Genomic DNA, 24,934 nt, shown 5'->3' with positions numbered 1-24,934 from the left:
TTTCAATACAGTCAATATACAGCAGTATTGTACCGATAAAAGGTTTACGATCAATTTAAAACAAGAATGATCGTCCTATTCTAGCTAACGTGAATGCTCACAATAAAGTTCAAAATGGGCATTTTCTAATATTTTTAACGCCTTAAAACACTTAATTGATACGGAAATAATTTTCTTTGATTGATTGATTGATTCTGTAGGGGCGGACCTTGTCCTATTGCACGTCAGCCACTGATGGGCTTTTTGCGCTCCCCACATGGTACTTCAGAGTCCGTCAAACCTGAGTTGCTTAATGAACTCAAGCATCCTGTCAATGAGCTCCTCCTGAGGAAGGTGTCTGCCCCTTGTCATTACACCAAGAGTACTGTCCCTTACCTCATTCAGAGCTGTGCAGTCGTAGAGTAGGTGATCAGCAGTCTCCTCTGATTGCCCACATTTCCTACACGCAGTGTCACCATTGTGGATCCTCAAGCGATGCAGGTGTAATTTCAGAAAGCCATGTCCAGTGACCATTCCTGTGATCTGTCTGAGTCGCCTCCTGTCCAAGCGTAGGGCATTGGAGGCGACCGTCTGGGAAGGAGAGAAGAGGGTGAGCTTACTTACCCTATGGTGCTGAAGCCTAACCCATCTTTTCCTGTGTTCCTCCTGAGCCCATGCCATGACTGAGTGACATGCATGCCCACGAGAGATTCCACAGAAAGGCTGTGGTCCCACGAAGTCTGAGGCTGACGCGGCATTTGCTAGCCTGTCAGCCACCTCATTCCCTTCTATCCCTGAGTGCCCAGGAACCCAACAGAGCGTTACCTTGTTGCGCCTGCCCAGGTCACATACCGCAGAAAGGCAGTCCCAGACCACCTTAGAATTAAATTCATAGGAATCAAGCGCTTTGAGCGCAGCCTGGCTGTCTGTGAAAATGGAAATGTTGATGTCCCTGAAGCCTAGCCTCAGGTTTTCCCTAGCACATACCATAATCGCAGTCATTTCGGCCTGGAACACAGTTGGGTGAGTGCCCATAGGAAGACAAATGTCCACCCCGTTCTGCACTCCATGAATTCCAGCCCCAGTCCCACTTCTTACCTTAGAACCATCAGTATACCATTCAAGGTCGCCTTGTGGAAGAGGATTCCCACCGGACATCCACTCATCCCTGGACGGAAGGAGGACAGTGAATGGTCTGGCGAAGAAGAATCGAGTCGGCATGTGATCCGAGGGCATGTCCATTACCTCCCCTCTTACCTGCTGAGTGATCCGAGAGTGACCTCGGGATCCTCCAACATCCAACCAAAGGTTATCACACTGGAGTCTGTAGGCAGTCCTCCTCGCAGTGACCTTGACATGAAGGTCAATCGGAGTGAGGTTGAGAAGGCAGTCCAGTGAGGCTCCCGGACAGCTGCTCATTGCGCCCGTGATGATGAGACAGGCGAGTCTTTGGACGGCAGCCAGATCTCTCACCGCCGACACTGAGTCCATCTTGGGCCACCACACGAGTGAGCCGTATGTCATGGCGGGCCTTACCACGGAGACAAATAGCCAGTGCATGAGCGCCGGCTTGAGCCCCCAGGTTCCTCCCACCATGCGTCTGCAGGCCATGAGTGACCACTTACCTCGATCAATGACCTTTTGGAGTTGTGGCCCCCATTGCAGCTTTCGGTCCAATACCACCCCCAGGTACTTTACCTGATTCTGCATTTCAAGCACTGTGTCTTGTAGTCTCAGAGGTCCAATGCCATTTAGATCGCGCCTCCTCGTGAAGGGGATAACCGCCACTTTGGAGGGGTTGATAGAAAGGCCTACCTCAGTGCACCATTGTCCAACTGACCTCAAGGCTGTGTTCATGAGGTCGGAGACCGTGTTGTTGAATTTACCCATAACTAGTATCACAATGTCGTCCGCGTATCCTTGAACGAATACACCACTATCACTGAGAGATCTAATTAAGTCGTCCACAACAAGGTTCCAGAGAAGAGGAGAGAGTACACCCCCCTGTGGACACCCTCGTGTGGTCCTGGCCTCCAGAACCTCATTGTGAAGAGAGAGTCTTACCTTCCTCCTCTTAAGTAGAGACTCTACCCACCCGCACACCACCTCATGGAATCCACGAGCTCTGGCAGCATTGATTACAGCCTGGGTTTCAGTGTTGTCAAAGGCGCCCTGGATGTCAAGGAACGCCCCAAGGGCAATCTCCTTGAACTCAAACGCCTTGTCGATTCTGCTTACCAGGTGATGTAGGGCAGAGTCACAGGATCTTCCTGGGGTATAGGCGTGCTGGTTTCTATGTAGGGGATTGACTCTGAGGACTGTGTCCCCCACATACCTCAGCACCAGTTTCTCTAAGGTCTTCAACAGGAATGAGGACAGAGAGATGGGACGGAAGGACTTGGGATCCGTGTAACTTGCCTTACCAGGTTTAGGGATGAAAACCACCCTTGAGATGCTCCAGGCCGGGGGAATGTGTCCCAGGGCCAAGCTGGCCCTGAACAACTTACTCATTGCCGGAAGTAATATATCGATACCTTGCTGGAGACAGACAGGTCTTACCTTGTCGGGTCCAGGTGATTTGTATGGGATGAGTGACCCTATGGCCCATCTCACACGACTGTGTGTCACAATGTGGCACGCAACCCTCCACCGAGTGTTGTTTGCCCTTGCGACAGCTTGTTCCTCATCCTCCGGCACCAATGGCTCGCTTGGGATGATGCAGCCAGGGAAGTGGGTGGCCGCCATGAGCTTTAGCACTTCCTTAGGTTCATACAGCATATCTCCCCCAGGCTCCTTGAGGGGGCCTAGCTTGGAGGAGTTGTCCTTTGTTAGGACAGTGTATATCCTAGATGTATCTCTAACACTTTCTAGCTTGCTACAGAAATGTTTCCAGGAGAGCCTTTTGGCCCTCCTTACAGCCATGTTATATTGGGTTAGCAATCTATGATAGCCATCCCAATTATTTGTCCTAGTCAAATAATTGTTGTCTTAGCCAATGATATAACATGGCCATTAAATATTAAATATTAATTGGAAATAGCTCAAATAGGTACCAAAAGTCTACTTAGTTTAAAACTGTAATCAGGTTATATTGAGTGACTATGAAACCAAGAATAACAGAAAACAGTCAGAAAAGTTACGGCCCAATAAAAATTACAGTATGTTCAATTCAAAGATAAAACATAAGATAGACAGTGTAATGGACGAAACAAAACCATCCTTTAATAGTAATGGACTATTTTGATTCAATAAGTATTTTTTGTGAAGATTGAAGAAGACTGCTTTTGAAGTAAAACCACACCAACACCTCAGAAACAATGAATCCACTAGTGATGAGGTCTGTTTTTGACATCCTAAGTGAAAGCTAACTTTCCATTCCACACTGTTTCAATACAGTCAATATACAGCAGTATTGTACCGATAAAAGGTTTACGATCAATTTAAAACAAGAATGATCGTCCTATTCTAGCTAACGTGAATGCTCACAATAAAGTTCAAAATGGGCATTTTCTAATATTTTTTAACGCCTTAAAACACTTAATTGATACGGAAATAATTTTCTTATGTACAGAATAATGTTTTTGGGTTTTCTAAAGCAAAATTGTGATTTGATTTCAGTGGGCTGTGGATGTTATTAGTGATAAGCCCTTGAAGGAGTGACAACCTCACTGGACTCGCCTTCTTCTTAATGAGTGCTACTTTTTAGTAAAAAAGTATTTCCTCTATTAGTTTTTGATACTTAATAACTGATGTGACACAAAAGATACTATAATTTACAAGAAGTAAATTTCTTCAGTTTGACTAGGTAAAGTCAGTCTATAGAGACATAACACAGAAATCAGGAAAAGATAGCAGAACACATCTGGTTAATTTAAAAAAATTTAACATAAAAAAAAAAAAACAACTACAAGTTTAATATGGCAATGGGACATTTACTGTTGAAACCTCCATACTTGAAGTTTTAACCTTTGAGATATTCCATTCCTGTGTCAATTTGGAGCTAGTCTTAAAATTAAAATAAATATAATTGAGCAGAAGTTCTCAGAAGCCAATGACTTGTTTTTCTGATGAATTGACCAATTTTTAACAAAACCAAACTGAAGAAAAACTTATTTCTTTGCACAAAAAAGGTGTTTTTAATACATGATTTGCGGGGTTACAGTAGCTCTTTTTCTCCTTAGGAAGTTAAAATCAGCTCACTTGTTAACTTCCATTGAAATAGAAATCAGTTGTATCGATTGTTTTCAATGAATTAATTCATTGTTGTTGACTAGATTCAAATTTGTTTACGTTGAATATAAAAAGTTATGAGACGGGGAAACTCAATAAATTAAAAAAAACATTTTGATACATGTATCAAATACGTGTCCTATTTCTTTGTAAAAAGATCAATGGAATAAATCATTCTTATTCTTATTAATAGTTTGACATATTGATACATATCAGTACTTTAATAGACACACATACAAATCGTAATGGACAAAATGATTAAACACCATCTTTCAATACCTTACCAAACAGCTATTTTTTCACAAAAACAAAATTAAAACTTAACCAGGCAACTTAATGTTTCAAAATGTTTGCAGACGAAAGCACAGAGAAGTAAAATACTTCTCTGTGACGAAACTAAGATTGCATAATAATCAATGACCCACGTTATAAAACGTTGTACCGATGGTAGTTAGTTTTTATTTGAAATAACAAAACAAAATCAATATTATTTAATCATTGGCTAGAAAGATTAAGAAAGAGTGACCAGCAGTTTAGAAGTTTTAGTTTTGTAGGGTTGGTAGTGGTTAGTGATAACTAGGTTCAACTTTGTCAGTTTTAAGTTCACTGGAAATATGGTCATCTAAGTTGTGGTTGCTGTAGAAAATTGTAAGTAGTTTTAATATTGTTTAGTAATAAGATTTTAGCTGATTTATTGTATATAGCTTTGTAGAAATCACTTTTGGAAAAAGATGAAAAGGAATGAATAGTTTTCAAATCAATTTTAATGCATTTCACAAGAAAAGAAAACAAGTAAAGTTTATACAGACCTGTTGAGTTTTGTTCTAGGAGAAGCACATTTTCACAAGAAGTTGTAAAGATCTTAAATCTACTTTTAATTATTAGAATTTATAGAGAATAGTTTTTATTGGGTTTGTGTGATGTTTTCAGACAGAAATCAACCACTTCTTGGTACTACCACTTCTTGTTCACCTTCTTATGATTGGTCCAGTAGCTTTTTGCACCACTTCTAGTTTGCATGGTATCTGCTAGTGCCTGTTCTGACCATTAAACCAGTGTCTCTGTTTAAAGTAAGATCTTTCCACTATTTTATTATTTAGTATAATTTTTGGAAGTAACAACTGGATATTTAATTTCATTTGGAAAGTGTATTTTGAGAAATTTGACATCCGTAAAATAAATGCATCTTTGGCCTACTTTGTCTTTTAATTTATCTCACTTCTACTACCAGCTTAAATTAGATTCATCCTAAATTAAAGTATACTACCTAATTGGCTACAAGGTAGGGGTACACAAGTGCGCAACTCTGCTAATGAATCATTTAAAATTAGAAGCTGGTAAAAGTGAGAAATACATAGGCCTACATGATTATTGAGGATTATGGCTATGTTAGAAGAACTACAGCAAATAAATAGAGGCTGAAAATTTTCAACATGTCAAAATACAATTTAAATTATCTAAACAAAGAAGAACTTCTGTACGAGATAAGAATAAGAGGGGAAGAAACGAGTGATAGTGATGTAGACTCTTTAAGAAAAACTTTAAGATCTTGTATTAACCAGAATACCGATTTAACAAATTTAAAAGGTTCATACACTTTATCTGGGGAAATAACTATAATTGGGGAAAAGTGTGAACAAATTGATTCTCTAATTGAACAGTGTAGGGAAAATGTGACTAAACTCAAAATAGCTAAAATCAAGGCTAAACTAGTGCATGTACAAAACCGGACTACTAATCTATTACAATGTAAGCTGGATCCAGATAAGAAAGTTAGTTTAGACAAATTAAATCAGCAAATCTTAAATAGTTTTGAGCAATTTAAAACAATGCATACCTTCTCAGACCAGGAAATGGGGGATTTTGAAGAGGAGCTGAATAACTCTATAGTTGAGCATGAAATAATTGGGGACAAATTAAACCAGTCTAAATCTGTAGTTCCACCAACTGAAAACTTCACTTCATCAACACCTCAAAAAGTAGAAATGGATTGTTTTCAACAAAATGTGCCGGGTCAAGTCATAAATAATCAACCAAACTCATGTACAGTTGTAAATAGTAGCCTAAGTCCTAGTAGCCTTTTTACAAAGTTGTCAAACCCATTGGAAATTTATTTAAAAAAATTTCCTGTGTGTAATGGTTTAGAAACAAACACATTGTTGCAGTTTTTGAGAAACCTAGTTACTGTCCGAAATGAAACTTCCTTATCTGAGCAAGATTTGTATGAGATTCTACCAATTTATTCTACAGCACCATTAGTGAATAAAATATTAGAATTCAAAAGGGAATTAAAATCAATTGATTTGTTGCATGCTAATATAATCACTACATTTTTGCCAATCACCTTAAGGGAAAAGCTGAAACAAGATTTAATTTTTCGACCTCAAAAACACCTTGAACCTTTGTCTATATATGTGCATGAAATAAAAATAAACCACCAGGTATTAAAGTGTGATTTAACTGAGAGTCAACTTGTTAGTTTTATTAAGAATGGAATACATCCTGATTTGCGCAACAAACTAATATTTGAGAAGAACCCTGAAACATTTTTAGACTTAGATCATCTTTGTATAAGTTTAAATAATGTAACATACAATGATTACCTCAGAAATCAAGGTTTTCCAGTTAGTAATAGTAGTGTTAGCAAGCCTTATCTATCAACTGATGATAAGCCTAGGATGGATAAACCAAATCCAGGAGTTCAACGACCTAAAAGTCACTACTCAAATCGTAACAATGAGAGGCCTGTTTGTTTCAAATGTCAAAGAGTAGGTCATATTGCTCGTAATTGTTACAGACCAGATCCAAAAAACTAGTTAAGCCAGGAAAAACACGTAGCCTAGACTACAAATCTGTTTTTCCGGACGGCAAGAAAGAATTCGGAAATAATAAACCTGTATATAGTTCTCATAGTCCCAATTTTAAGTCTGAACTGAGAAGAGTTGTTAAGGATTTTAATAAAATAAATTCACCTGGATTAAAGAAAGTAAAAGCTAAAACTGTAACACATTTACCCTGTATTTCTGTGGATTTAGGAAACAAATTAAGTGTGGGAGCTTTGTTAGACACTGGAGCTAGTCAAAACTTTATAAGCTTGGATTTATACAACAGATTATTGGGAAATAAATTAATTATGAGTGAAAATACTTGGCAGGGAACCATAGTTGCTGCAAACAATGAACCTTTGAACATAAATAAGCAATGTGAAACTTTGATTAAGATAAAATCATTTACCTGGAAACAAACATTTTTAGTGGTTGAGTTAAAATATTTTGACATGATTTTAGGATACCCTTTTATGTGTGCAAGCAAGTTAAACCTAAATATGGATCGACAAATGGGTTATTTTACATTTAAACCTGAAGATGAAATTAAGTTAATTCCAAGTACAAACCTGAGTGAATTAAGCTTAAGTAGTATTAAAGTAGGAGATGTTGAAATGTGTGAAGAAGCTGAGAAGTTAATTAAGAATTTTCCTACTGTTTTTACGGATAAGATAGGATCAGCACTTGATTTGGAAATTGAGCTTAAAGTGACGGATGATAAACCTGTTAGTATACGCCCTTATTTTTTAAGTCCACCCAAAGTAGAGAAGATGAAAGCTATAATTGATGACTGGATAAAACAAGATGTCGCGGAAGTTTCCACTAGTCCGTATAGCGCCCCTGCATTTTTGACTCAAGATGACAGACTTGTAATTAACTACTCTGAACTCAATAAGAAGTTAATCAATGTAGATTACCCGCTAGGAGATATGCAGAATATGTATCAGCATCTAAAAGGAGCTAGATATTTTACAGTCATAGATTTAAACAAAGCATTTTTACAATGTCCCATAGCTTTAGAATCCAGAGATTTAACATCTTTTAGTACAATTTTTGGTAAATTTCGTATGAAGAGAATTCCATTTGGATTGAAAATAGGCAGTAGCGTACTATCACATTATTTGGACAAAATATTTAATGACATCAAATTTCAGTATATGATTAACTTTTGTGATGATATTGTTGTATATAGCCCTGATAAGAGAAACCATATTGAGCATGTTACAGAAGTGATTAAGAGATTAGCACAACACGGACTTACAGTAAATCCACAAAAAGTCAAATTCTTTTGTAAGGAAATAAGTTTTTTAGGACATATTATTAAACAAGATAGCATTACTATAGATCCCGAGCGAACTAGTTCATTAATGAAATTTCCTGCTCCAAAAACTGTGAGGCGAGTGCGACAGTTTATAGGAATGTGTGGTTATTGGTCTCGATATATTCCAAAGTATGCTGAGATATGTTTACCTCTGTTTGCGCTGAAAAAGAAAGGTGTAAAATTTAAGTGGAATGAGGAGTGTCAAAATGCATTTGAAACCTTAAAGAGTAAGATAGCAAATCCGCCTATACTACAAATGGCCGATTTTTCTAAAGAATTCGAGTTGCATACCGACGCAAGCGACCTTGCAGCTGCTGGTGTTTTATTGCAAAGAAATGAGGAGGGGAATAAAATGCCTATTGCTTACTATTCGAAGAAATTCACACCTACTGAGATGCGTTATAGCACTTACGAAAAGGAAGCTTATAGTGTAATATTGTGTGTAGAGAAATGGCATCAATTCTTGGAAGTAAGAAGTTTTAAATTAGTTACTGATTGTCAAGGTCTTAGTTTCATGCTCAAATCTCGAAAAAGCCGTGGAAGATTGTCTAGATGGTTTGAAAGGTTGTTTAGTCTTCCATTTACAGTTGAACATGTAAAAGGTTCGGAGAATATAATAGCTGATGCGTTATCACGTATGTTTAGTGGAGAGAAAGAGAGTGAGACGGAAATTCACGAAACTAATCTGTTAAGCAATATCAACAATGAAGTCTATTTTTGTAATGTGTTAAATGAAATACCATTGGATCTTAAGGACATTAAAGTACATCAAGAGAGCGATGAAGAGTATAAGAAAATCATTGAAAGCATCAAGAATAAGACTAATAATGAAAATTATACCCTGAAAAATGAAGTTTTATTGTTTAAAAAGAAGATTTATTTGCCCAAGAAACTGTTTAGTGTAATATTCGCATTCTATCACAACTCATTAATTGGTGGTCATATGGGAATTTTTAGGACTCAAAGTAAAGTAAATGAAAGTTTTCACCACCCTGAATTAAATGAATTCGTAAAAGGTAAAGTCCGTGAATGTAAGATCTGTCTGATGTCTAAGTCGGAACAACGTAAGTTTGAAGGTCGACTGATATCTGTTCCTGTAACTCAAGCTCTAAACACTGTGTTTATTGACCTAGCTGGACCATTTCCCCGATCAAATAAACTCAATCAGTACATTTTAATTGTGGTCGATGCATTTACCCGTTTTGTATGGTTGTACCCTCTGAAGGATTGCAAGACAAAATTCATCATAGAAAAACTGAAGATAATTTTTGATAGTTTCTCAGGACCCCGAATACTTGTGTCTGATAATGCCAGTTATTTTACATCCAAGGAATTTAAGAAATTCATGTTCAATAACTATGTGGAACACAGAAAACTAGCTGCGTACAGAGCAAACGGAAATTTGTCGGAACGATATTTGAGGGAGACTAATAATGCTTTACGGAGTTTTTATGGTAACCAACATGATAAATGGGATTCAAATCTGGGACTGATTGCCACAAGTTTGAATACTGCTGTAAATAGTTCGACTAAATCAACTGCTTTTGGTTTAATGTTTGCCCATCCTTGTAACAATGCACTGACAAACTTATGGAATGTTAATGACATTATTTCGGAGAAGTTAACTCCTGATCAAAGGAGGGAAAATTTGGAGAAAGCCATAAATAACGTCAGAAGGAGCATTGCCAGAAATCAAAGAAGGGAGAGATATAGGTATCCTCGGAGAAACCATCCATTTAAGTTGAATATGGAAGTGTACATCAAGACACATTATTTAAGTAATGCAGCGAATAAATTCAGCAAGAAGTTAGCACCTAGATACGTTGGACCTTACGTAATACGCTATTTTCTGAGTGATTCAACAGTACTAGTACAAAATCCTAGCAAGTTAGAAGACGTGAAGAAAATTCATATAATTGATTTAAAGAAGAGTTAAGTAGTGAAGAGGACCAAAAGTAACCAATGTATTGATGGAAGAGGAAATGTGAAAAATGGAATTAAATGGAAGATTACGGAAGACTGAAGCTAAATTGGTCTTTATGAAATGTCTGTAAAGTAGAAGTTAGATTTGTTTAGTTGAAATATTAATTAGTTAAGGGATTTTAGCAAGCTAAGAGGGAATTTGAAATTTTGTAAATTAGTACTGTGGGAGTTGTTTTAGGTTCTTAAGAAAGTTTTCAAAGTTTTAAAGTGTTTTTAGTAAGAGAGTGTATAAATGTGTATGTATTGGTGAATGTGTGAGTATTTGTGGCAGCAAAAGGTAGTATGAATCTGTATGAATCTAAAATGGAGTCTGAACGTAGTGTATGAGTGGGATTTTACTAAAGGACGCACAATAACATTTTGATTAAATTTGCACTTGTAAACAGGGAAAATAACACAGAACACAAAACACTTCACACGAAACACACGAGGGAACATAAAAACAGGGAATATAACACACTGGGATAAATAAATTAAGGGAAAACTAAAGAAAAACACAGCACACGCAAACGACATAACTAAACTAAACTGGAGAAGTGAAAGTTATTTGTCTTGTCTGGAGTTGATGTTGGGAGGGGTCAGTGAACTGTGAGCGGATGTGAAGAGTTCAAAAGAGATTTAAATAGGCTTGTTTAAGATCGCTTAAGTAATTGGGGGTTTTAAAGAAAGGTTTTATTTTAAGGTATAAATTTTGTAAATAAGATTGATAATATTTGAATTGTCATAGGAAAATGAAATGGTTCAAAATGAAAAATTGTGTAAATAGAAGTTGTTGTTTTGACTAGAAGGTTCTGTAAGGTGCTGTAAACGTGTGGAGGCTATTTGAACTAGGAGTTAGTGTTTGTAGAATTTGTTGATAGGTAGCGCTAGTTGAAATGTCAAACGGAGTTAGAGTTTTATTATTTGTTTTAAAAGGTTTGTTTATTTTCTTTTGTAGAGTGTTGTTTTAAAAGGAAATGTAAATATTAATTTTGAGAAAGAGTGTATAATTTTGTTTATGTAATTTCAAGTTAAGGAGGGGAAATTCTGTACCGATGGTAGTTAGTTTTTATTTGAAATAACAAAACAAAATCAATATTATTTAATCATTGGCTAGAAAGATTAAGAAAGAGTGACCAGCAGTTTAGAAGTTTTAGTTTTGTAGGGTTGGTAGTGGTTAGTGATAACTAGGTTCAACTTTGTCAGTTTTAAGTTCACTGGAAATATGGTCATCTAAGTTGTGGTTGCTGTAGAAAATTGTAAGTAGTTTTAATATTGTTTAGTAATAAGATTTTAGCTGATTTATTGTATATAGCTTTGTAGAAATCACTTTTGGAAAAAGATGAAAAGGAATGAATAGTTTTCAAATCAATTTTAATGCATTTCACAAGAAAAGAAAACAAGTAAAGTTTATACAGACCTGTTGAGTTTTGTTCTAGGAGAAGCACATTTTCACAAGAAGTTGTAAAGATCTTAAATCTACTTTTAATTATTAGAATTTATAGAGAATAGTTTTTATTGGGTTTGTGTGATGTTTTCAGACAGAAATCAACCACTTCTTGGTACTACCACTTCTTGTTCACCTTCTTATGATTGGTCCAGTAGCTTTTTGCACCACTTCTAGTTTGCATGGTATCTGCTAGTGCCTGTTCTGACCATTAAACCAGTGTCTCTGTTTAAAGTAAGATCTTTCCACTATTTTATTATTTAGTATAATTTTTGGAAGTAACAACTGGATATTTAATTTCATTTGGAAAGTGTATTTTGAGAAATTTGACATCCGTAAAATAAATGCATCTTTGGCCTACTTTGTCTTTTAATTTATCTCACTTCTACTACCAGCTTAAATTAGATTCATCCTAAATTAAAGTATACTACCTAATTGGCTACAAGGTAGGGGTACAACGTTAAATTTGGTACCGTACCTTAGTTCGTTATCACTGAATAGGTCTATCAAAATAAAAAATAACAACATTATTATTAATAACATTAATGTTATTACTTGTTCAATACAATTATTGAACTCCAATTTTTCGGCCCCACTCTTCACACAGGCCTCTCTGCTCGCCGTTTCCCGCTTCGCAGGCCCCTTGCCTCCCGGGCCTCCCCGCATTGCGGGCCCTTCTGTTACACCACTGATTCTACAATGTGCAAGTGTGGCGTGTGTTTCAGACCTGGAGTTGAGTGGAGGGGTGGGGGGTTGTGTGAGTGTGTGCTACCCCGTACCCGGCTTGCCTCCCCTCACGACCTGCTCTGTATCTCCTCCCAAACTGCCTCCCTGCCAGAGCCGAACTAAAAAGATTCTATATTCGGCAGCGGAGAGGGAGGACTTTGACCGTGAGGAGGTCGCTACCTACGAGGAAGTCGCCAAGCTGTATCCGCGGCCAGGCCTGGCGCGACCGATCGTGCTGATCGGAGCGTCGGGCGTCGGCCGCAACGAGCTGCGCCGGAGACTCATAGCCACTGACCCGGAGAAGTATAGGACACCTGTACCTTGTAAGTGTCCTATGAAATATTGGTATTGATAATACTGGAGTATTGGTAATCCTGATATTGAGTATTGACTATTGATTATGCAATTTGACTTCATATCTCACTGTGTTTGAATTATATTTCAATGTGTGTCCTGAAAAGTCCAGAGTGCATTTATTGACTAAATTTTCTTTTCCTATGGTAAATTTTATAGGGTGTATTTTTACTTTTTCCAGCCATACGATGGTTGTCTGTAAATTAAGGTATCCAACAGACAGAGCGAGTCAATTCAAATCCAACACATGCCCTTTACTCTTGAATTCTTTCACATCTATTCTAATCAGACCCATCTATTTGTGACACTTAGTAGGCCTATCATTATAATAGCAGAATGGCATGACAAATTGACACTATACAAAATATAAATTGTGTTATCTGATTATTTTTTTAAGTTTAAGTGTTCAAACTCTAAATTGGTGTATTGAATTGATGTGATTAAATAAGCATATTGATCATTTAATGTGGCCGCAAAATTTTAGAATTAGTAAAATAGTAAGAAATAAATAGTAAACATCAAGAAGCAGTGTTCATGAAACATTCCTTAAAGTTTGCCCTCATCTGACCCATAAGAATTATAATTCCTTAAAGGCAAGGGAAGTGTGTTCAATCTTTAATATTGAGTAATTGTTGCATTTTTCTACTATAAAAAATATTTCAGAGTTAGGGTATCCACCCTACACTTTTTTCATACAAAAATATTTAAAATCACTTGCCCTGGAATGTTTACACAAATTATATTATTATACATATGTAATATTTGACAGACACGTCGCGACCCCCAAGACCCGGGGAGGTGAACGGGAAGGAATACTTCTTTGTGACCAGGGACCAACTAGAGGACGACATCAACGCAGGAAAACTGCTGGAGTATGGCGAGTACAAGGGTAACCTGTACGGTACGTCTGGTGAGAGTGTACAGTCTATAGTCAACGCTGGATACGTCTGCATACTCAACCCTCATTATCAGGTAACTCAGGATATGCAAAATAGAAGCACTAGATACCTCTCTAATTTAAATTAGGCTATTCATAAAATATCAATGAAAAATAAACATAAGAAAAGTAAAAAACTTTCTAAAGCCCCATTAATCCTGGAGTGGATGTTTTTGCTATACTATGATAAGAAGTTTTTGTAAAAAGAAGTTTTCTGGGTATATTCGTTGGGGTCGGGGTGTGTTGAGGGGAGTTTTTGGGAAGCAGGGTGTCCACCGACTGGGAAAACCGGGAATTATGCGTGATTTTGTTATTTTACCGGGAATTTTCAATTTGCCGCGATCGCGCATGAAGATGACTACGGGAGACGATGATGATGTCCAAATGGCCGTGGGATTTGTTGGTGATTTTGCCGCGAGATGACGATGACGATTTCGTGACCGTGGGAGACGACGATGACGTTTCCGTGACCGCGGGTGATGTGATGACGTTCCCGTGTCCGCGGGAGACGCCGATGACGTTTCCGTGACCGCGGGTGACGATGATGATGTTCCCGTGTCCGCGGGAGACGCCGATGACGTTTCCGTGACCGCGGGAGACGCCGATGATGATCGCGGGGGATGACGATGACGTTTTCGTGACCGCGGGAGACGACGATGACGTTTTCGTGACCGTGGGTGATGATGATGACGTTCCCGTGTCCGCGGGAGACGCCGATGACGTTTCCGTGACCGCGGGTGACGATAACGACGTTCCCGTGACCGCGTCGGACGACGATAACGTTTCCGTGTAACCACGGGAGATGAAGATGACGTTTCCATGACCGCGGGTGACGACGATGATGTTTCCGTGACTGCGGGAGACGACGATGACGCTTCCGTGACCGTGGAAGATGATGATGACGTTTCCGTATCCGCGGGAGACGCCAATGATGTTTCCGTGACCGCGGGAGATGACGATGACGTTTCCGTAACCGCGGGTGACGTGATGACGTTCCCGTGACCGCGGGAGACGCCGATGACGTTTCCGTGACCGCGGGTGACGATGATGACGTTTTTGTGACCGTGGGAGATGACGATGACGTTTCCGTGACCGTGGGTGACGTGATGACGTTCCCGTGTCCGCGGGAGACGCCGATGTCGTTTTCGTGACCGTGGGAGACGACGATGTCGTTTCCCTGACCGCGGGTGATGATGATGACGTCCCCGTGTCCGCGGGAGACGCCAATGACGTTCCGTGACCGCGGGTGACGATGATGACGTTCCCGTGACCGCGGGGGACGACGATGACGTTTCCGTGTAACCGCGGGAGATGAAGATGACGTTTCCATGACCGCGAGAGACGACGATGACGTTTCCGTGACCGTGGGAGATGACGTTTTCATGACCACGGGTGACGACTATGACATTTCCGGGACTGCGGGAAACGACGACGACGCTTCCGTGACCGTGGGAGATGACGATGACGTTTCCGTATCCGCGGGAGACGCCAATGATGTTTTCGTGACCGCGGGAGATGATGATGACGTTTTCGTGACCGTGGGAGACGACGATGACGTTTCCCTGACCGCGGGTGACGTGATGACGTTCCCGTGTCCGCGGGAGACGCCGATGACGTTTCCGTGACCGCGGGTGACGATGATGACGTTTTTGTGACCGTGGGAGATGACGATGACGTTTTTGTGACCGCGGGAGACGACGATGACATTTCCGTGACCGCGGGAGACGCCGATGACGTTTCCGTGACCGCGGGTGACGATGACGATGTTTCCGTGACCGTGGGAGTTGACGAAGACGTTTCTTTGACCGCTGGAGATGACAATGACGTTTCTGTGACCACGGGAGACGACAATGACGTTTCCATGACAGCGATATAACCTCACGATATAACCTTGAGTCTGGCTTGACACGAAATTTCTAAATGACACACTTCTAGAAAGTTTTATTTTAATTTTTTGTTTGTAATATCTTCAATTACCTTTAAAAAGGTATTTATTTAATGTGTTTGGAAGGGTTTAAAACTTAAATTGGCTACATAAAATTGTTGTAATTTCTGCATTAATTATTTCTGTAGGTCACTTGAAAAACAACCCATAACTCCAAAATTACATACTATATGAAAGTACGTAAAGACCGGGGTTGGTGTAGTGATCCTTACAGAAAATTTAGTAAAATTGAAATGATCAGTTTTAAGAATCTATTTTTCATTGTCTGTTCAGAGATTCGATAAATTTTGGCATCAACATATCACAATTTTAAAGTAGTTATTGATAAATTGCAGGTTTAAAGATTAGTTTTTAATTTTCGGATTATTTAATCAGTAATATATAAAAATTGAATACTTGTGTCAGGTAATATTACAGTAATCATAAATTTTGTTTCTTTAACTGAGAATGCTCATTCCGATAACTAAAATAGCAAGCTTTATTAGCGCTAAAACATCATTGCGGTAGTTGGCGTGCAAAAAAAATTGGAAATTTTAGTATGAAAAGTATGTTTTTTACTCATGAATTTTTACTGGTCGGCCTGGTGGACACCCTGGGGAAGCCACCTTTGCTAAAGCAACCTACAATAGTTCATAACTTGTATCGAAAGTAATTTTAATTTTCTGGAGCTCCAATTATTCCTGTCCTCAGCTTCGCCTTGCATGTGAAATTCGGTGTTCCTGTGTTTGGCTTTGCCTCATACGAAACTTGAGCGTGCTGTGCATAGGAAAATGCCACTTTCAGTACTAATACCGTAATGAAATATACTATTTACTTTTAGCCATTATAAATATTTAGATAATCTCTTTTCTTAGTTACAATTTGCTTTCAGGCATTGAGAATGTTGAGAACGCCTCAACTGAAGCCATTTATTATATTCATCAAACCTCCTGCATTTGAGTTCTTTAAAGAAACCCGGAATTCTGCGCATGCAAGATCCACGTTTGATGAAAACAATTCACGTGGCTTTACGGTGAGCAAATACAAGAGAGTTTTGTATTTTATCATTTAATTCTCAAAGGTATATTAAAAATATAAATAGATATTGATATTAGTCATAGTGTTCGCTTTTCAATTTATTGGTTGCTGGCTCAATTCTTGGACCAAGATGTCATTTAGGGTGAATATTTAATGAAAGGTTGAAGTTACATAGCAACAAGACCTAGGTTCTGACCATCCCCCTACAAAATGTAAAAATAGTACAAATAGCGTTGAATCCCACATACAATATTACTTGTATAAAAGTTAAACATTCTTGACATTTATTTTTTATACACTGTATGTGATTTGATAAAAAATATACTTACTTTTTATACCCAATTCTTAAAGACATTAATGATTACGTGGATTAAACTTAAAATTGTTAAAAATATTGTTACATTGTTTTTAACGTCTATATACTTATAATTTTTGTATAATACGAAAACTCATAGTATTGTAATACAAATTTTGAATTTTGGTTGAATTTTAAAGCCTTTTGGAAAAGATATATCATTTTCCCCATACATATATCATTTTTATATATTTTTAATGAAACTTGTAACACAGGCCTACTGGGATCTTTACTCTTTTTTAAATGAAAAAATATAGTTTTAGAGGTTATAATAGTTTCTTTTATAATTTGTTTATTGTCATGTTTCTTTTGGAGAACATTTAATAATTTCCTTATTTATGAAACTCTAGATTGTGAATCTTCTCTAATCCAACTAATTACTCTGTCGTAGGACGAGGAGTTTGCCGAGATAATCCACAGCAGTGATCGTATAGAGTTCATGTACAGCCATCTGTTTGACGAGACAATCATCAATGCAGACCTCTCAGCTGCGTTTGAGCGGCTCGTGTCGGCCGTCATTAGAGTAGAGACGGATCCTTTGTGGGTGCCTACCTCGTGGGTTCAGTGATCCAGGTATCGTATCCATCATAGTTTGCATATTCTCCCTCATATGATAACTACTATTCATACCCAATAGCTGTATTATTTTATTCCTTGCGTTTTTCTGAAAAGAATTATACCTAGTATTATTTGTTATAGTAATTAGATTATTAATGCTGGATTTACAAGATGCCAATTGGTGTGACAGTTGTCTTCACCAATTGTTATGACGTTGTTGCGGGATTGTCGGAGACCAGTTGTCCTCTGTCTACGCCCGGTTACAACTGAATTTCAGGACAATTGGAATAAAATTTGCAGATTTTAACTACAATAATCTATTTACAGAGGCGACTCAGTGTTGAATGTTGCAAAACACTTAATTGTTTGGCATAACCTCCTTATGTTTGTTCCAGAGCTACCTTCATTATCAACAATTCAAGAGTCTCCCACTGCCATCTCATCTATTCATCTTGTTTGTTGTTAAGCCTTCGTTTTATTTACATGTTTGTTAACGTTGTGTTGTTACTCGTTCATAGAACCTACCAAAGAGAACTTGGCGTAGATCAGTCTCGGTTGATTGTTCATAGTACTTTATCATCGGATTGTGTGAATTAACATTTAGTCATAAGGCCGATTAAAAGAATTTAGGAGTATTTACCCGTAGAATATGTTTCTGATGGACTGCCTCGATTACTCGAATCAAAGACAAGTGGAACGGTGTCGGTAGCCTTAGGAACCATGTTTCTGTGATGCCGATTGTCTAATTAGCTCTCAAACTTGTCATCTTGCATCACACTGTTGACTTAATTCCTTCTATTTTTAAATTACCGCTTGAGAACATGGGCTTGTAAAAACTTGTATTTAGGACGCTTTCATTCCAATTTAAACATTAGTTTTGTCTTAGATCGAAACAGTTCATATAGTTTTCTGCAGTGTCATCAGTTAGTTTAATATTTCGATCAGATTTACATAATAAGCTTGTACACAGCAACCATCACAATAGTCGCCAAAGTGTAAGATAGGCATCTCTAATGTACCATATATTTTTATATAGAAATGTCTCTTAGAAATGAGAGTAGAAAATACAGTTTACTATCTTCCGCTGAATCTCTTTCGATGTTTCCAATATAAGACCTGTTGTCTTAAAAATTTTTAAGCATTGAAAACTATAAATATTGAATTTTAAAGCTTTAGAAAATTCATCATAATTTAAACGGATACGAACAGTAAACACTTAATGTATTTTGTATATTTTAGAGTTGCTCTTACTCTGAAAAATGTTATTATGTTTATTAGCAATTATCAAAGTCTTGGTACGAGTAAGTGGGGTGATACAAATGTTGTCCACTTAGAAAATTTAATTGCGGTCTGTATAGCTCTCTATTTTACTGATAGTTTTAGAAGTTTTAACTATTTAAGTATTTATTGATGATTTTGTTGTTATTTATTAGCCATGACGATGTGTACAAATGTTTTGTGCTCTATTTATTTGATTGTGTGCTGCTGACTCATGATGACTTAGACTCCCAGTATTATTATAGCTTTCAATCATATTTAGCTCCTAGTCTTCCAAATGCATCAGCAAGATTTTATCATAATTTGAGAGTCAGTCATTATTGCAGTGTTGGTTACAAGTTACAACACTAGGAACTGCCCTGCTTCTAGTCCTACGTTTATCTATACAAGATACTAGTTGTATTTGTATTTATTTATTCTTGCTATGCAAGTCAAATTGTTATTTTAATGTGTTGCCTAATAAATGAAATGTATTTTCAACGGGAATCTTTGACTAACAGTACCTTAATGTCTGTAAGACATTTATACATATGTATGGTGACAGTATTCTATTAGCTTGGTGTCATCACCAATTTTTGGTGTTGTGATGGTACACACAAAGTTTAATACAACTGAATTGAGATTATTCTTGAGTCTCCAAAGTCTTATGGTCATTTTAGTGTGATATTTTTCAAAATAATTGAGAAAAAATTCTATATTTTAATGTAACAATTTTTAAGATCGTGTGTGGGGTCCGTGGGTATTTGAGGCATAAGATGATCTCATGAAACCCTGTTTGAGTTTCATACTTCTGAACAAATTTTGTATTAGGTGTTTATTTGCTAGTCATGTTGAATTTGTATTCGTTAGGGTGAACACTTGTGTTTTATTTTTAGTATGAACAAGGATATTTTATAATTATGAACATCTTTGCTTATCAGTGAAAATTATTACTTGATTTTATGACTGGTTTGGTAAGATGGCCCTTTATAGCTTAAGAACAATATTTTGAGTCATATATTTTTCTTCTCAACTTACGAAGCACCAAAAAAAAATCCTTATTGTCTTCTGATATGTTTTGGTCATACAGAAGAAGTTTAGTCAAGATTTCTAGTCGATTGCCTTTTTTGGTTTTTTAACCTTTCACTATTAAGTCTTAGGTTATATAATAGTTATGAGTGTTTTTTCACTTGTTTTTAAAATTATATTCTTACCTACGGACCTTGTGTTGTATGGGCCCACTTGATGCTTATTGTGCTTAACTACAATACATCCCCTGATAATAGCAATATAAGCTTTTTAAACCCATAGATGATTTCCTCAGCACGTTGTCAATCTTATATTTATTAATTTGTTGTTAGTATGTATTATTTGTTAATAAAAAAAATACTCTTTCAATCTTTCATGTATTAAGTTAACAATCCAGTTTAACAATATTCTACAGTGTAATGAAATTGTTATCAAAAATTCCGTGGAGTGAGTATTGATTGCAATAATTTGATCAGAGACTTGTGTTTTTTATCTTGTTTACCAAACCCTATTTTTCAAAGAATTAAATAATTTTCTTATTTTATTCTATTTTTGTATGGTTTGGGCCTTACTCTACTTGCTACTTTATATTTTACTAAATTATCAAAGTGTATTATGTGGCACTTCCCTATTCCATTCCTTTATAACCTCGAAACTTAATCCTCAACAATTACCCTCAAAACTTATTTTTCTGAAGTAGAACAGCTATGATAAAAACAGTATGGTAAAAATTAAAAGTTATTTCAGACAATAAATGAAAACATATGAATTAAGTGTACATATATCACAAAGTAAATAAAACACGTCACTGGAAGAACTAGAAAACTGCTAAGATAACACATTTCTACATTATGCAACGTATATTTTTATTTGATGTTCTATTGTCTACAGTTGATAAAAAGGTTTTTTGTATGAATGTTTAAAAAATCTGTTGTTTTCCCTTTTGGCATGTGTTATTGATGGGCAATGAAAGCAACAGTTACCCAAAGGCATTAATAGCTCCACACTAAAGTAAAACTCCCTATTTATTTAAACTTTCAAATAAAGATAAAGATGTTTCACCCATTACCAATAGAGTTGCAATTTGTTAAAGACAATTTTCCTAAAATTATTTTGAACTTGTTTCATGGTCAAATTAGTCTCAGATGTTGTTAAACTGGATGTACCAAGAATTGTTTCTGCGACAATAATTTCGATAGTAATGACTTGTACATAACGGCCGGTCGAGCAGTCACCCTGAGCTGATGCAATATCCTCTGGGGTCTCTCACCCTACGCCTCAATATTATATATTTGCATTGTTGAGTATGTAAATTTAACTGTTACTGTAGTCGAATGTTTTAAAAATGACTTATTTTGTAATTAGATTGTTGGAACATGAATGAATAGTATAAATTATTTCAAAATACCTTTGTCCATGCCAATTGATTGCTGTGCATTTTGTATCCTAACATTAGTTAAATAAACAGCATTATTATTATTATGATAGTGTTTGATTAACCTGGGATTTTATCTTATGTAGACTTTCTTATCCTATTTAATTTATTTATGTGCCAGAGTTTTAGTCTTTAAATTGCAGTGATACATTGACCAGTTCTCATAGATTTCATAGATCAGCATAGCAAGAGCTTTGCTAAATATCTTGTGTGGGAACTGGTCCATTGCCGCGATTGTTAGAGGTGATTACGGATATTGCCTGAATCACTTTCCCAATGTTACAATTTTATATCAGTAAATAAACAATATTTACCGCCTCAGTGGTCGTTCTCGGTTGCCTTGATCGATGTGGCAGTGCTTAGCTATCATCAGGAACTAAGATTCCATTAGAATGCCCTGTTAGCACTGGAGTTCCGGTACCAACATTTGAATGTCCTTTATTGTTACCAGTTTTTTTCCAACAACCCGGGAACAGAGATCAGCCTTCAGGTACCGACACATCACTGGTCCGAGAGCCTCCTTACTTTACACTTTTACAACTGAAACCAGAAATCCACTTAGAAAAATAAAATCCAAGATAGAATGAGTTGATAGTAACAGAAACAACACATTTCAATAGTAAAACATTGTTTCACCTATTTATTATTTTAAATAAAGGGCAAATATTCCCATCACAACTAAACTCTAATGAATATTGCCTGACACACTATACATCGCTAATAAATTATTAGATCGCATTTATGTTTAAACCAACTTCACTACCGTACGTTACACCATTTAATATTGTGCGTAATGTCATTTTGTGATCCTTGTAATGTAATACATTTAGAAAATATATTAAATTCTATGCTTACAGATTTAAAATGAATATAATTTAACCAGATGCAAAAAGTATTGCTTTTACTTGGAATTATAATAATACTGTTATATTTGGTTGGCAAGAGCCTACGATTTTTTTTCACATTACTTCAGGCTAGACTTAGGGGTTGCGGCATTATCGCTTAGATAAAATCCGTTGGCGATTTGTCAGGATTTGAACCCGGGACTGAAGTCCCGTGCTCTAACCACTACACCAGCTTGCTCTCCCATAGTAGTGATGTTCAAAACCAGAAAATCAAAATCTCAGAACCGAAAACAAAACTTAAAACTCAATTCCGGATACTTTAATGTGAATTTTTTGCATTTGTATTATTATCTTAAGGTTAAAAAAGGACATGCAATTAAAACAGTTTATAATAATAAAAACTGAAAGAAATTGGACTGCTGACCCCCCCATATATTAACATAAATATGTGACTTTAATCCTAAAAACGGCATTTCTTTTAAACATCAAATATTTAAAAAAAAAACTTCTGGCACTGACATAAAAAACATGAATGAGAAAGTATATCAACACCATTATTGATACAAATAAACATTTCCCAGTTTATTCAATCATTTATTTAATCACTGTAATGAATGTTTCAAGTTCAAAAAATATTATTTCACCCTCCCAAAAATTGATATCAAAATTCAATCTTTCACCAATTACTTATGAAGATCTGGATAACATTATAACTTCTTTTGATAATAAATTTTCCACTGGCTGGGATGAAATACCAATGCCAATAATTAAACAGGCTCGTCTATATATATTATTACCATTACTACATGTTATAAACTCTTCTTTTATCTCTGAAATTTTCCCCGAAAAATTAAAAAAATCCAAAATTAAACCTTGTTATAAAAATGGTAACCCAGAAGAAGTGTGTAATTACAGGCCTATCTCATTGTTATGCTCATTTTCACAAATTTTTGAGCGAGTTGTGCATATACAACTTTCAAAATACTTTATAATACTTTAAAATACTAGAGGAAAATAATTTATTAGATTAGGAACAATATGGTTTTATAGCAGGAAGATCTGTGATTGACGCAGGAGTCGATTTCTGTGAATCTATAATAATTCAATTGATTCAAAGGAAAAAGTATTGGGAATATTCTTGGATTTAACAAAAGCCTTTGATAGTGTCTCACATGATTTACTTCTTGAAAAACTTAAATATAACGGTGTAAAAGGGAGAGCTTGGCGTTGGTTTGAATCTTATCTTACAGGCAGGTTGCAGTATGTCACAATTGATCACATAAATAGCCATAACCAATTAATTACTTACACTTCCTCAACAAAAATTGTTAAGTATGGTGTCCCTCAAGGATCAATATTGGGGCCCTTATTATTCTTAATTTACTTAACTGACTTCCACTCATTGATAGAATCTCCCAATCGTGTTTGTTTATTTGCTGATGACATCAATATAAAAATATCCGGAAATTCAAATTCTGATGTGGAAGTTTCTTCTTTTGTTGAGCTTACCAAATGTAAACAATATTTAAATGATACAATTTATTACCGAATACAATAAAAACTAATTATATAAATTTTTCTTCAACGAGCAAAAATTCACCTGAGTTTAATATTTTTATGGATACAATTTTACTAAATGAAGTTAAATCAATAAAATTTCTTGGATTGCATATAGATAATACATTCAACTGGGACAGTCATGTTAAAAACGTTTGTAATAAAGTCAACTCAGGCATACATGCATTAAGACAGATGTCAAAATTTAGTAGCTTAAAAACCTTAAAAATAGTTCATTTCTTAATTGAATCACATATTTCTTTTGGGTTGTGTCTTTATGGGGGCACATAAAATTTTAACCTAAATAGCATTCTGGAACTTCAAAAAAAAAAGCAATTTGCATTATGTTAAAACTAAAGTCAAAAACATCCGCAAAAGAGCAGTTTAAAGAAATAGGAATTATGACTGTTTTTAGCTTATACATTTATCAAATAGCCCTTTATATTAAATCAAACCTTGAAAGATTGCCAAAATTGAACTCTTTTCATACATATTCAACCAGAAAAGGTAATGAATTGGCGTTCAACAGACATAATTTATCGGTTTATGAAAAAATCCCATCTTATAGTGGTGTTAAATATTTCAATAGCTTACCTGACAATATAAAAAATATAAGTAATTTTAATTCATTTAAAAAACGTTTGAAATTATTTCTCACCAACAGACCCTTGTATAAATTAGAAGATTTTTTCCAACTTCCTGAAATTTGATTTTATGATAATAACAATATTCTTTGTAAGTAGTCTTAAGTTTAATATTGTGTTTTTATAACTGACTCCATTCTGTACAAAATGTGCAATATGAATAAAGTTATTTTGATTGATTGATTGATTGATTGATTGAATTGAACTCCTCTTTGAATTTGCCAATCAAATACTGAAACTGAAACTTTTCCAAGTCTTGGTGATTTTGAGATTTGGTTATGACACATCACTGCTTTATACACATACAGTTGAAAAATAGACTGTGAACAGTAAAATAAATGAGCATATAATCGATGCATATTGACAAGATGTAGCCAGCCTTTACAAAAAGAAGAACATAGTCGAATGAGCCTATAACAAAGTGGGGACATAAAATGATGCTGCAGTTGAAAAAAATATTTTCAGTTTTCCATAGTTAAGAAGTTAAAACTATTCTACAGCATCAATATCA

The 24,934-nt window shown here is 36.2% G+C and overlaps 1 protein-coding gene across 6 annotated transcripts in view; it reads left to right on the top strand.

Annotated features, from left to right (window-relative positions):
• The window catches only part of LOC128996039 (MAGUK p55 subfamily member 7), a 36,324-nt gene extending 14,900 nt beyond the window's left edge, over nucleotides 1-21,424 (top strand). For 4 of the 6 annotated variants that reach the window (XM_054421168.1, XM_054421166.1, XM_054421167.1 and 1 more), the window contains 5 exons: nucleotides 12,490-12,813; nucleotides 13,614-13,816; nucleotides 16,598-16,738; nucleotides 17,490-17,671; nucleotides 18,052-21,424. In XM_054421168.1, the coding sequence (XP_054277143.1) occupies nucleotides 12,490-12,813; nucleotides 13,614-13,816; nucleotides 16,598-16,738; nucleotides 17,490-17,666 (845 nt within the window). In that variant the 3' untranslated portion in view covers nucleotides 17,667-17,671; nucleotides 18,052-21,424. The remainder of the gene's footprint in view (nucleotides 1-12,489; nucleotides 12,814-13,613; nucleotides 13,817-16,597; nucleotides 16,739-17,489; nucleotides 17,672-18,051) is intronic. The other 2 variants (XM_054421170.1, XM_054421169.1) reach the window with 1 other exon arrangement.
• The last annotated feature ends 3,510 nt before the right edge of the window (nucleotides 21,425-24,934 follow it).

The sequence above is a fragment of the Macrosteles quadrilineatus genome, unplaced genomic scaffold, assembly GCF_028750875.1.
Source record: "Macrosteles quadrilineatus isolate MER2022 unplaced genomic scaffold, UCM_ALF_1.0 Scaffold_5__1_contigs__length_97177068, whole genome shotgun sequence".
In the NCBI taxonomy this organism is placed as follows: domain Eukaryota; kingdom Metazoa; phylum Arthropoda; class Insecta; order Hemiptera; family Cicadellidae; genus Macrosteles; species Macrosteles quadrilineatus.
Note: the sequence above shows the minus strand (reverse complement) of the source record. Positions and strands in the feature narration are given on the sequence as shown.